Consider the following 15,268-nt stretch of genomic DNA (forward strand, 5'->3'; position numbering starts at 1 on the left):
TAATACACACAGTGATGTCACAGTACAAGGATAATAAACACAGTGATGTCACAGAACAGGAATAATATACACAGTGATGTCACAGTACATGAATAATAAACACAGTGATGTCACAGTACAGGGATAATACACACAGTGATGTCACAGTACAGGGATAATAAACACAGTGATGTCACAGTACAGGGATAATAAACACAGTGATGTCACAGCACAGGGATAATACACACAGTGATGTCACAGCACAGGGATAATAAACACAGTGATGTCACAGTACAGGGATAATACACACAGTGATGTCACAGTACAGGGATAATAAACACAGTGATGTCACAGTACAGGGATAATACACACAGTGATGTCACACTACAGGGACAATACACACAGTGATGTCACAGCACAGAGATAATGAACACAGTGATGTCACAGTACAGGGATAATACACACAGTGATGTCACAGTACAGGGATAATAAACACAGTGATGTCACAGTACAGGGATAATAAACACAGTGATGTCACAGAACAGGGATAATAAACACAGTGATGTCATGTCACAGTACAGGGATAATAAACACAGTGATGTCACAGTGCAGGGATAATAAACACAGTGATGTCACAGTACAGGGATAATACACACAGTTATGCCACAGTACAGGGATAATACACACAGTGATGTCACAGTACAGGGGTAATACACACAGTGATGTCACAGTACAGGGATAATACACAGTGATGTCACAGTACAGGGATAATAAACAGTGATGTCACAGTACAGGGATAATAAACACAGTGACGTCACAGTACAGGGATAATAAACACAGTGACGTCACAGTACAGGGATAATACACACAGTGATGTCACAGTACAGGGGTAATACACACAGTGATGTCACAGTACAGGGGTAATACACACAGTGATGTCACAGTACAGGGATAATAAACACAGTGATGTCACAGTACAGGGATAATACACACAATGATGTCACAGTACAGGGATAATACACACAGTGATGTCACAGTACAGGGATAATATACACAGTGATGTCACAGTACAGGGATAATACACACAGTGATGTCACAGTACAGGGATAATAAACACAGTGACGTCACAGTACAGGGATAATAAAAACAGAGATGTCACAGTACAGAGATAATAAACACAGTGATGTCACAGTACAGGGATAATACACACAGTGATGTCACAGTACAGGGATAATAAACACAGTGACGTCACAGTACAGGGATAATAAACTCAGTGATGTCACAGTACAGGGATAATACACACAGTGATGTCACAGTACACGGATAATAAACTCAGTGATGTCACAGTACAGGGATAATACACACAGTGATGTCACAGTACACGGATAATAAACTCAGTGATGTCACAGTACAGGGATAATACACACAGTGATGTCACAGTACACGGATAATAAACTCAGTGATGTCACAGTACAGGGATAACACACACAGTGATGTCACAGTACAGGGATAATAAACACAGTAATGTCACAGTACAGCGATAATAAACACAGTGATGTCACAGTACAGGGATAATACACACAGTGATGTCACAGTACAGGGATAATACACACAGTGATGTCACAGTACACGGATAATAAACTCAGTGATGTCACAGTACAGGGATAATACACACAGTGATGTCACAGTACAGGGATAATAAACACAGTGATGTCACAGTACAGGGATGATAAACACAGTGATGTCACAGTACAGGGATAATACACACAGTGATGTCACAGTACAGGGATAATACACACAGTGATGTCACAGTACAGGGATAATACACATAGTGATGTCACAGTACAGGGAGAATAAACACAGTGATGTCACAGTACAGGGATAATAAACACAGTGATGTCACAGTACAGGGATAATAAACACAGTGATGTCACAGTACAGGGATAATACACACAGTGATGTCACAGTACAGGGATAATACACATAGTGATGTCACAGTACAGGGAGAATAAACACAGTGATGTCACAGTACAGGGATAATAAACACAGTGATGTCACAGTACAGGGATATTACACACACTGATGTCACAGTACAGGGATAATAAACACAGTGATGTCACAGTACAGGGATAATAAACACAGTGATGTCACAGTACAGGGATAATACACACAGTGATGTCACAGTACAGAGATAATAAACACAGTGATGTCACAGTACAGGGATAATAAACACAGTGATGTCACAGTACATGGATAATACACATAGTGATGTCACAGTACAGGGAGAATAAACACAGTGATGTCACAGTCCAGGGATAAGAAACACAGTGATGTTACAGTACAGGGATAATACACACAGTGATGTCACAGTACAGAGATAATAAACACAGTGATGTCACAGTACAGGGATAATAAACACAGTGATGTCACAGTACATGGATAATACACATAGTGATGTCACAGTACAGGGAGAATAAACACAGTGATGTCACAGTACAGGGATAATACACACAGTGATGTCACAGTACAGGGATAATAAACACAGTGATGTCACATTACAGGGATAATACACACAGTGATGTCACAGTACAGGGATAGTAAACACAGTGATGTCACAGTACAGGGATAATAAACACAGCGATGTCACAGTACAGGGATAATAAACACAGTGATGTCACAGTACAGGGATAATACACACAGCGATGTCACAGTACAGGGATAATAAGCACAGCGATGTCACAGTACAGGGATAATAAACACAGCGATGTCACAGTACAGGGATAATAAACACAGTGATGTCACAGTACAGGGATAATACACACAGTTATGTCACAGTACAGGAGTAATACACATAGTGATGTCACAGTACAGGGATAATAAACACAGTGATGTCATGTCACAGTACAGGGATAATAAACACAGTGATGTCACAGTACAGGGATAATACACACAGTGATGTCACAGTACAGGGATAATACACACAGTTATGTCACAGTACAGGGATAATACACACAGTTATGTCACAGTACAAGGATAATAAACACAATGATGTCACAGTACAGGGATAATACACACAGTGATGTCACAGTACAGGGATAATACACACAGTGATGTCACAGTACAGGGATAATAAACACAGTGATGTCACAGTACAGGGATAATAAACACAGTGATGTCACAGTGCAGGGATAATACACACAGTGATGTCACAGTACAGGGATAATAAACACAGTGATGTCACAGTACAGGGATAATACAAACAGTTATGTCACAGTACAAGGATAATAAACACGGTGATGTCACAGTACAGGAGTAATACACACAGTGATGTCACAGTACAGGAGTAATACACATAGTGATGTCACAGCACAGGGACAATACACACAGTGATGTCACAGTACAGGGATAATAAACACAGTGATGTCACAGTACAGGGATAATACACACAGTGATGTCACAGTACAGGGATAATACACACAGTGATGTCACAGTACAGGGATAATATACACAGTGATGTCACAGTACAAGGATATTAAACACAGCGATGTCACAGTACAGGGATAATACACACAGTGATGTCACAGTACAGGGATAATACACACAGTTATGTCACAGTACAAGGATAATAAACACAGTGTTGTCACAGTACAGGAATAATATACACAATGATGTCACAGTACAGGGATAATAAACACAGTGATGTCACAGTACAGGGATAATAAACACAGTGATGTCACAGTACAGGGATAATAAACACAGTGATGTCACAGTACAGGGATAATACACACAGTGATGTCACAGTACAGGGATAATAAACACAGTGATGTCACAGTACAGGGATAATAAACACAGTGATGTCACAGTACAGGGATAATAAACACAGTGATGTCACAGTACAGGGATAATAAACACAGTGATGTCACAGTACAGGGATAATAAACACAGTGATGTCACAGTACAGGGATTATAAACACAGTGATGTCACAGCACAGGGATAATACACACAGTGATGTCACAGCACAGGGATAATAAACACAGTGATGTCACAGTACAGGGATAATACACACAGTGATGTCACAGTACAGGGATTATAAACACAGTGATGTCACAGTACAGGGATAATAAACACAGTGATGTCACAGTACAGGGATAATACACACAGTGATGTCACACTACAGGGACAATACACACAGTGATGTCACAGCACAGAGATAATGAACACAGTGATGTCACAGTACAGGGATAATACACACAGTGATGTCACAGTACAGGGATAATAAACACAGTGATGTCACAGTACAGGGATAATAAACACAGTGATGTCACAGTACAGGGATAATAAACACAGTGATGTCGCAGTACAGGGATAATAAACACAGTGATGTCACAGTAGAGGGATTATAAACAGTGATGTCACAGTGCAGAGATAATAAACACAGTGATGTCACAGTACAGGGATAATACACACAGTGATGTCACAGTAGAGGGATAATAAACACAGTGATGTCACAGCACAGGGATAATAAACACAGTTATGTCACAGTACAGGGATAATAAACACAGTGATGTCCCAGCACAGGGATAATAAACACAGTGATGTCACAGCACAGGGATAATAAACACAGTGATGTCACAGTACAGGGATAATACACACAGTGATGTCACAGTACAAGGATAATACACACAGTTATGTCACAGTACAAGGATAATAAACACGGTGATGTCACAGTACAGGAGTAATACACACAGTGATGTCACAGTACAGGAGTAATACACATAGTGATGTCACAGCACAGGGACAATACACACAGTGATGTCACAGTACAAGGATAATAAACACAGTGATGTCACAGTACAGGGATAATACACACAGTGATGTCACAGTACAGGGATAATACACACAGTGATGTCACAGTACAGGGATAATATACACAGTGATGTCACAGTACAAGGATATTAAACACAGTGATGTCACAGTACAGGGATAATACACACAGTGATGTCACAGTACAGGGATAATACACACAGTTATGTCACAGTACAAGGATAATAAACACAGTGATGTCACAGTACAGGGATAATACACAGTGATGTCACAGTACAGGGATAATACACACAGTGATGTCACAGTACAGGGATAATAAACACAGTGATGTCACAGTACAGGGATAATAAACACAGTGATGTCACAGTACAGGGATAATAAACACAGTGATGTCACAGTACAGGGATAATATACACAGTGATGTCACAGTGCAGGGATAATACACACAGTGATGTCACAGTACAGGGATAATACACACAGTGATGTCACAGTGCAGGGATAATACACACAGTGATGTCACAGTACAGGGATAATAAACACAGTGATGTCACAGTACAGGGATAATACAAACAGTTATGTCACAGTACAAGGATAATAAACACGGTGATGTCACAGTACAGGAGTAATACACACAGTGATGTCACAGTACAGGAGTAATACACATAGTGATGTCACAGCACAGGGACAATACACACAGTGATGTCACAGTACAGGGATAATAAACACAGTGATGTCACAGTACAGGGATAATACACACAGTGATGTCACAGTACAGGGATAATACACACAGTGATGTCACAGTACAAGGATAATAAACACAGTGATGTCACAGTACAGGAATAATATACACAGTGATGTCACAGCACAGGGATAATAAACACAGTGATGTCACAGTACAGGGATAATAAACACAGTGATGTCACAGTACAGGGATAATAAACACAGTGATGTCACAGTACAGGGATAATAAACACAGTGATGTCACAGCACAGGGATAATACACACAGTGATGTCACAGCACAGGGATAATAAACACAGTGATGTCACAGTACATGGATAATACACACAGTGATGTCACAGTACAGGGATAAAAAACACAGTGATGTCACAGTACAGGGATAATAAACACAGTGATGTCACAGTACAGGGATAATACACACAGTGATGTCACACTACAGGGACAATACACACAGTGATGTCACAGCACAGAGATAATGAACACAGTGATGTCACAGTACTGGGATAATACACACAGTGATGTCACAGTACAGGGATAATAAACACAGTGATGTCACAGTACAGGGATAATAAACACAGTGATGTCACAGTACAGGGATAATAAACACAGTGATGTCGCAGTACAGGGATAATAAACACAGTGATGTCACAGTAGAGGGATTATAAACAGTGATGTCACAGTGCAGAGATAATAAACACAGTGATGTCACAGTACAGGGATAATACACACAGTGATGTCACAGTAGAGGGATAATAAACACAGTGATGTCACAGCACAGGGATAATAAACACAGTGATGTCACAGTACAGGGATAATAAACACAGTGATGTCACAGCACAGGGATAATAAACACAGTGATGTCACAGCACAGGGATAATAAACACAGTGATGTCACAGTACAGGGATAATACACACAGTGATGTCACAGTACAAGGATAATACACACAGTTATGTCACAGTACAAGGATAATAAACACGGTGATGTCACAGTACACGAGTAATACACACAGTGATGTCACAGTACAGGAGTAATACACATAGTGATGTCACAGCACAGGGACAATACACACAGTGATGTCACAGTACAGGGATAATAAACACAGTGATGTCACAGTACAGGGATAATACACACAGTGATGTCACAGTACAGGGATAATACACACAGGTATGTCACAGTACAAGGATAATAAACACAGCGATGTCACAGTACAGGGATAATACACACAGTGATGTCACAGTACAGGGATAATAAACACAGTGATGTCACAGTACAGGGATAATACACACAGTGATGTCACAGTACAAGGATAATACACACAGTTATGTCACAGTACAAGGATAATAAACACGGTGATGTCACAGTACAGGGATAATACACACAGTGATGTCACAGTACAGGAGTAATACACATAGTGATGTCACAGCACAGGGACAATACACACAGTGATGTCACAGTACAGGGATAATAAACACAGTGATGTCACAGTACAGGGATAATACACACAGTAATGTCACAGTACAGGGATAATACACACAGTTATGTCACAGTACAAGGATAATAAACACAGCGATGTCACAGTACAGGGATAATATACACAGTGATGTCACAGTACAAGGATATTAAACACAGTGATGTCACAGTACAGGGATAATACACACAGTGATGTCACAGTATAGGGATAATACACACAGTTATGTCACAGTACAAGGATAATAAACACAGTGATGTCACAGTACAGGGATAATACACACAGTGATGTCACAGTACAGGAGTAATACACATAGTAATGTCACAGCACAGGGACAATACACACAGTGATGTCACAGTACAGGGATAATAAACACAGTGATGTCACAGCAGAGGGATAATAAACACAGTGATGTCACAGTACAGGGATAATAAACACAGTGATGTCACAGTACAGGGATAATACACACAGTGATGTCACAGTAGAGGGATAATAAACACAGTGATGTCACAGCACAGGGATAATAAACACAGTGATGTCACAGTACAGGGATAATACACACAGTGATGTCACAGTACAGGGATAATAAACACAGTGATGTCACAGTACAGGGATAATATACAGAGTGATGTCACAGTACAAGGATAATAAACAGAGTGATGTCACAGTACAGGGATAATACACACAGTGATGTCACAGTACAGGAGTAATACACATAGTGATGTCACAGTACAGGGATAATAAACACATTGATGTCACAGTACAGGGATAATATACAGAGTGATGTCACAGTACAAGGATAATAAACAGAGTGATGTCACAGTACAGGGATAATACACACAGTGATGTCACAGTACAGGAGTAATACACATAGTGATGTCACAGTACAGGGATAATAAACACAGTGATGTCACAGTACAGGGATAATACACACAGTGATGTCACAGTACAGGGATAATAAACACAGTGATGTCACAGTACAGGGATAATAAAAACAGTGATGTCACAGTACAGGGATAATACACACAGTGATGTCACAGTACAGGGATAATACACACAGTGATGTCACAGTACAGGGATAATAAACACAGTGATGTCACAGTACAGGGATAATATACAGAGTGATGTCACAGTACAAGGATAATAAACAGAGTGATGTCACAGTACAGGGATAATACACACAGTGATGTCACAGTACAGGGATAATACACACAGTGATGTCACAGCACAGGGACAATACACACAGTGATGTCACAGTACAGGGATAATACACACAGTGATGTCACAGTACAGGGATAATACACACAGTGATGTCACAGTACAGGAGTAATACACATAGTAATGTCACAGCACAGGGACAATACACACAGTGATGTCACAGTACAGGGATAATAATCACAGTGATGTCACAGTACAGGGATAATAAACACAGTGATGTCACAGTACAGTGATAATAAACACAGTGATGTCACAGTACAGGGATAATAAACACAGTGATGTCACAGTACAGGGATAATAAACACAGTGATGTCACAGTACAGGGATAATACACACAGTGATGTCACAGTAGAAGGATAATAAACACGGTGATGTCACAGCACAGGGATAATAAACACAGTGATGTCACAGTACAGGGATAATAAACACAGTGATGTCACAGTACAGGGATAATACACACAGTGATGTCACAGTAGAGGGATAATAAACACAGTGATGTCACAGCACAGGGATAATAAACACAGTGATGTCAGAGTACAGGGATAATACACACAGTGATGTCACAGTACAGGGATAATACACACAGTGAAGTCACAGTACAGGGATAATAAACACAGTGATGTCACAGTACAGGGATAATATACAGAGTGATGTCACAGTACAAGGATAATAAACACAGTGATGTCACAGTACAGGGATAATACACACAGTGATGTCACAGAACAGGAGTAATACACATAGTGATGTCACAGCACATGGACAATACACACAGTGATGTCACAGTACAGGGATAATACACACAGTGATGTCACAGCACAGGAGTAATACACATAGTGATGTCACAGCACAGGGACAATACACACAGTGATGTCACAGTACAGGGATAATAAACACAGTGATGTCACAGTACAGGGATAATATACACAGTGATGTCACAGTACAGGGATAATAAACACAGTGATGTCACAGTACAGGGATAATACACACAGTGATGTCACAGTACAGGGATAATACACACAGTGATGTCACAGTAGAGGGATAATAAACACGGTGATGTCACAGCACAGGGATAATAAACACAGTGATGTGACAGTACAGGGATAATACACACAGTGATGTCACAGTACAGGGATAATAAACACAGTGATGTCACAGTACAGGGATAATACACACAGTGATGTCACAGTACAGGAGTAATACACATAGTGATGTCACAGTACAGGGATAATAAACACAGTGATGTCACAGTACAGGGATAATACACACAGTGATGTCACAGTACAGGGATAATAAACACAGTGATGTCACAGTACAGGGATAATATACAGAGTGATGTCACAGTACAAGGATAATAAACAGAGTGATGTCACAGTACAGGGATAATACACACAGTAATGTCACAGTAGAAGGATAATAAACACGGTGATGTCACAGCACAGGGATAATAAACACAGTGATGTCACAGTACAGGGATAATAAACACAGTGATGTCACAGTACAGGGATAATACACACAGTGATGTCACAGTAGAGGGATAATAAACACAGTGATGTCACAGCACAGGGATAATAAACACAGTGATGTCAGAGTACAGGGATAATACACACAGTGATGTCACAGTACAGGGATAATACACACAGTGATGTCACAGCACAGGAGTAATACACATAGTGATGTCACAGCACAGGGACAATACACACAGTGATGTCACAGCACAGGGATAATAAACACAGTGATGTCACAGTACAGGGATAATATACACAGTGATGTCACAGTACAGGGATAATAAACACAGTGATGTCACAGTACAGGGATAATACACACAGTGATGTCACAGTACAGGGATAATACACACAGTGATGTCACAGTAGAGGGATAATAAACACGGTGATGTCACAGCACAGGGATAATAAACACAGCAATGTCACAGTACAGGGATAATATACACAGTGATGTGACAGTACAGGGATAATACACACAGTGATGTCACAGTACAGGGATAATAAACACAGTGATGTCACAGTACAGGGATAATACACACAGTGATGTCACAGTACAGGAGTAATACACATAGTGATGTCACAGTACAGGGATAATAAACACAGTGATGTCACAGTACAGGGATAATACACACAGTGATGTCACAGTACAGGGATAATAAACACAGTGATGTCACAGTACAGGGATAATATACAGAGTGATGTCACAGTACAAGGATAATAAACAGAGTGATGTCACAGTACAGGGATAATACACACAGTGATGTCACAGTAAAGGAGTAATACACATAGTGATGTCACAGTACAGGGATAATAAACACAGTGATGTCACAGTACAAGGATAATAAACAGAGTGATGTCACAGTACAGGGATAATACACACAGTGATGTCACAGTACAGGGATAATACACACAGTGATGTCACAGCACAGGGACAATACACACAGTGATGTCACAGTACAGGGATAATACACACAGTGATGTCACAGCACAGGAGTAATACACATAGTGATGTCACAGCACAGGGACAATACACACAGTGATGTCACAGTACAGGGATAATAAACACAGTGATGTCACAGTACAGGGATAATATACACAGTGATGTCACAGTACAGGGATAATACACACAGTGATGTCACAGTACAGGGATAATACACACAGTGATGTCACAGTACAGGGATAATAAACACAGTGATGTCACAGTACAGGGATAATACACACAGTGATGTCACAGTACAGGGATAATACACACAGTTAAGTCACAGTACAAGGATAATAAACACAGTGATGTCACAGTACAGGGATAATATACACAGTGATGTCACAGCACAGGGACAATACACACAGTGATGTCACAGTACAGGGATAATAAACACAGCGATGTCACAGTACAGGGATAATAAACACAGTGATGTCACAGTACAGGGATAATACACACAGTGATGTCACAGTACAGGGATAATGAACACAGTGATGTCACAGTACAGGGATAATACACACAGTGATGTCACAGTACAGGGATAATAAACAGTGATGTCACAGTACAGGGATAATAATCACAGTGATGTCACAGTACAGGGATAATAAACACAGAGATGTCACAGTACAGGGATAATACACACAGTGATGTCACAGTACAGGGATAATACACACAGTGATTTCACAGTACAGGGATAATACACACAGTGATGTCACAGTACAGGGATAATAATCACAGTGATGTCACAGTACAGAGATAATAAACACAGAGATATCACAGTACAGGGATAGTACACACAGTGATGTCACAGTATAGGGATAATACACACAGTGATGTCACAGTACAGGGATAATATACACAGTGATGTCACAGTACAGGGATAATACACACAGTGATTTCACAGTACAGGGATAATAAACAGTGATGTCACAGTACAGGGATAATAATCACAGTGATGTCACAGTACAGGGATAATAAACACAGAGATGTCACAGTACAGAGATAATAAACACAGAGATATCACAGTACAGGGATAATACACACAGTGATGTCACAGTACAGGGATAATACACACAGTGATGTCACAGTACAGGGATAATATACACAGTGATGTCACAGTACAGGGATAATAAACACAGAGATGTCACAGTACAGAGATAATAAACACAGAGATGTCACAGTACAGGGATAATACACACAGTGATGTCACAGTACAGGGATAATACACACAGTGATGTCACAGTACTGGGATAATAAATTCAGTAATGACATTGTACAGGGATAATAAACACAGTGATGTAATAGTATATGGATAATACAGTGATGTCACAGTACTGAGACAATAAACACAGTGATGTCACCATCCATAATCAATATATACAGTGATGTCACAATACAAAAATAATGAACATAGTAATGCCACTGTATATGGAAATTAAATGCAGTTATGGCATGGTACAGATATAATAAACGTAGTGATGGATAATTGGATATTAAACCCAATGATTACAGTTTTGTAACAATATGGCTGCTGCATTTCTTTCTTCTGCTTTTATACATATTGTAACACTGCCTCCTGATTGGCTGTACTTTATCACAGGATGTGATAGCTCAAAGGCATTATGGGTAAACACATTCTGGAGATCATCTGAGCCTTGCCTGGCTGTTTCAATATTTGACAAAGTGCAAAATGGTGCAAACTGTTCTAGTCTTAAGAATTCAGTGAATTTTGAAAATTTTGCTTGTCTCTGACCATAATTTTCAGGAATAAGATAGTAACGTCTCAGTACTAGGTGAAATATTAGCACAGGAGTAATAGTAGCAGTGATGTCACATCATCATACTATAAAGTTACATAATATTGTGACGGACACTAGAATTAGTCTCTGTAGAGGTGTAGCTTTTGGAAATACTGCCTCGGTGGGGCCTCCAACATCTGCACCCCCAAAATTGTAATATAATAATTCACCTTAAGAATTTATAAATTAGGAACTCCTAACTTTAATTGCATCATCCATGAGAATGCATTGAAATAGAATTGTCTTTTGCGCCTCTTTATAGATTGTGTGGACGGGAGCTGACGCAGGGCACCTTGGTGGCATTTTTGTTATGCAACTTTTTTATGTAAGAAACCTCACCTTTTATTGTAATTGCAGATGCTGGTGATGATGGAAACATATTAAAAGCCTTCAAGAGGTCGTAAGTATCTAATTTATTACCTACCCTAAGTCAATATAATGTGTAAAGGGGTTATTTAAAGTTGACAGCCCCTTTAAACACCTAATACTACTTTTTTGTCTTTATTTTTGTCCTATTGCTAACTTTTTGCTTCAATCTATTTGTTTCTAGACCCGGTGGAGAAGGAAAGAGAACTGATGCCGGAGAACTTGATTTTAGTGCTCTTCTTAAGAAAACGTAACCAAATATTAATTTGCATTGACCATATTGTTATATTCAATACTAATAGTGACAAAGGCATGAAATTGGGCCCCCCACTTTAGTGCCAAACTTTACCGGACAGAATAGATGGTCTATATATATATTCGCCCTCCACGTTCATCTTAAAAGGGGTCGTCCATGCTTGTGGTTCAAGTCTGCAGTCACTCTATCTGATGGCAATCTTGTGTATCCTCACACTGTGCACCTTGTGGACTGCCAGGCTCCTCCGGTGCTGGCACAGGGAGCGGGCGCATGACCGCAAGTATGTGTTTTGCATGCATGTGGTCACATGCCGACTAGACATGCATGGCATCGCTCAAGACAAGTGAATTGAGCGAAGCTGGACACGTCTAGTCGGAATATGCCTGGAAGTATGCAAATCTCAATAAGAGTGCACTTATAGACCTTTTATGTTTCTTTTCAAATTAAAATGAAAGTTAAAAATATATATACAGTACAGACCAAAAGTTTGGACACACCTTCTCATTTAAATATTTTTCTGTACTTTCATGACTATGAAAATTGTACATTCACACTGAAGGCATCAAAACTATGAATCAACACATGTGGAATTATATACTTAACAAAAAAGTGTGAAACACCTGAAGTTATGTCTTATATAGGTTCTTCAAAGTAGCCACCTTTTGCTTTGATGACTGCTTTGCACACTCTTGGCATTCTCTTGAAGAGTTTCAAGAGGTAGTCACTGGGAATGGTCTTCCAACAATCTTGAAGGAGTTCCCAGAAATGCTTAGCACTTGTTGGCCCTTTTGCATTCACTCTGGAGTCCAGCTCACCCCAAGATGCTGTGGTAGCCATGCTGGTTCAGTATGCCTTCAATTTTGAATAAATCCCCAACAGTGTCACCAGCAAAGCACCCCCACACCATCACACCTCCTCCTCCATGCTTCACGGTGGGAACCAGGCATGTAGAGTCCATCCGTTCACCTTTTCTGCGTCGCACAAAGACACGGTGGTTGGAACCAAAGATCTCAAATTTGGACTCATCAGACCAAAGCACAGATTTCCACTGGTCTAATGTCCATTCCTTGTGTTCTTTAGCCCAAGCAAGTCTGTTCTGCTTGTTGCCTGTCCTTAGCAGTGGTTTCCTAGCAGCTATTTTACCGTGAAGGCCTGCTGCACAAAGTCTCCTCTTAACACAATATGTAAAAAAAGTTAGTAGTTCCAGCTCCTTTTAAAATTTCCAATTCTTTATTTTTCCATTAAAACTGCAAAGTCCTTGTGCAAAGTGGATGTAGTTACAGTGGATACAGAAAAACAATCTCCTCTTAACAGTTGTTGTAGAGATGTGTCTGCTGCTAGAACTCTGTGTGGCATTGACCTGGTCTCTAATCTGAGCTGCTGTTAACCTGTGATTTCTGAGGCTGGTGACTCGGATAAACTTATCCTCAGAAGCAGAGGTGACTCTTGGTCTTCCTTTCCTGGGACGGTCCTCATGTGAGCCAGTGCACTTTTGTAGCGCTTGATGGTTTTTGCCACTGCACTTGGGGACACTTTCAAAGTTTTACCAATTTTTCGGACTGACTGACCTTCATTTCTTAAAGTAATGATGGCCACTCGTTTTTCTTTACTTAGCTGCTATTTTCTTGCCATAATACAAAATCTTACAGTCTATTCAGTAGGACTATCAGCTCTGTATCCACCAGACTTCTGCTCAACATAACCTATGGTCCCAACCCCATTTATAAGGCAAGAAATCCCACTTATTAAACCTGACAGGGCACACCTGTGAAGTGAAAACCATTCCCGGTGACTACCTCTTGAAGTTCATCAAGAGAATGCCAAGAGTGTGCAAAGCAGTCATCAAAGCAAAAGGTGGCTACTTTGAAGAACCTAGAATATAAGACATAATTTCAGTTGTTTCACCCTTTTTTGTTAAGTATATAATTCCACATGTGTTAATTCATAGTTTTGATGCCTTCAGTGTGAATGTACAATTTTCATAGTCATGAAAATACAGAAAAATCTTTAAATGAGAAGGTGTGTCCAAACTTTTGGTCTGTACTGTATATCCTTTTCATTTTTGATCTTGCAGAAAATTTTGAGGCAATTTATGCAAATTGAATCGTAAGTTGTTTGACTTCATCGATACCTGTG

General features: G+C 39.9%; 1 protein-coding gene across 3 annotated transcripts in view; it reads left to right on the forward strand.

Annotated features, from left to right (window-relative positions):
- LOC138651741 (myosin-binding protein C, fast-type-like) overlaps nt 1-15,268 on the forward strand; it is a 158,355-nt gene that overhangs the window by 91,297 nt on the left and 51,790 nt on the right. For all 3 annotated transcript variants that reach the window (XM_069742191.1, XM_069742192.1, XM_069742189.1), the window contains 2 exons: nt 12,868-12,910; nt 13,061-13,126. In XM_069742191.1, coding sequence (XP_069598292.1) covers nt 12,868-12,910; nt 13,061-13,126 — 109 coding nt within the window. The remainder of the gene's footprint in view (nt 1-12,867; nt 12,911-13,060; nt 13,127-15,268) is intronic.

Source organism: Ranitomeya imitator, chromosome 10, assembly GCF_032444005.1.
Source record: "Ranitomeya imitator isolate aRanImi1 chromosome 10, aRanImi1.pri, whole genome shotgun sequence".
Lineage (NCBI taxonomy): Eukaryota > Metazoa > Chordata > Amphibia > Anura > Dendrobatidae > Ranitomeya > Ranitomeya imitator.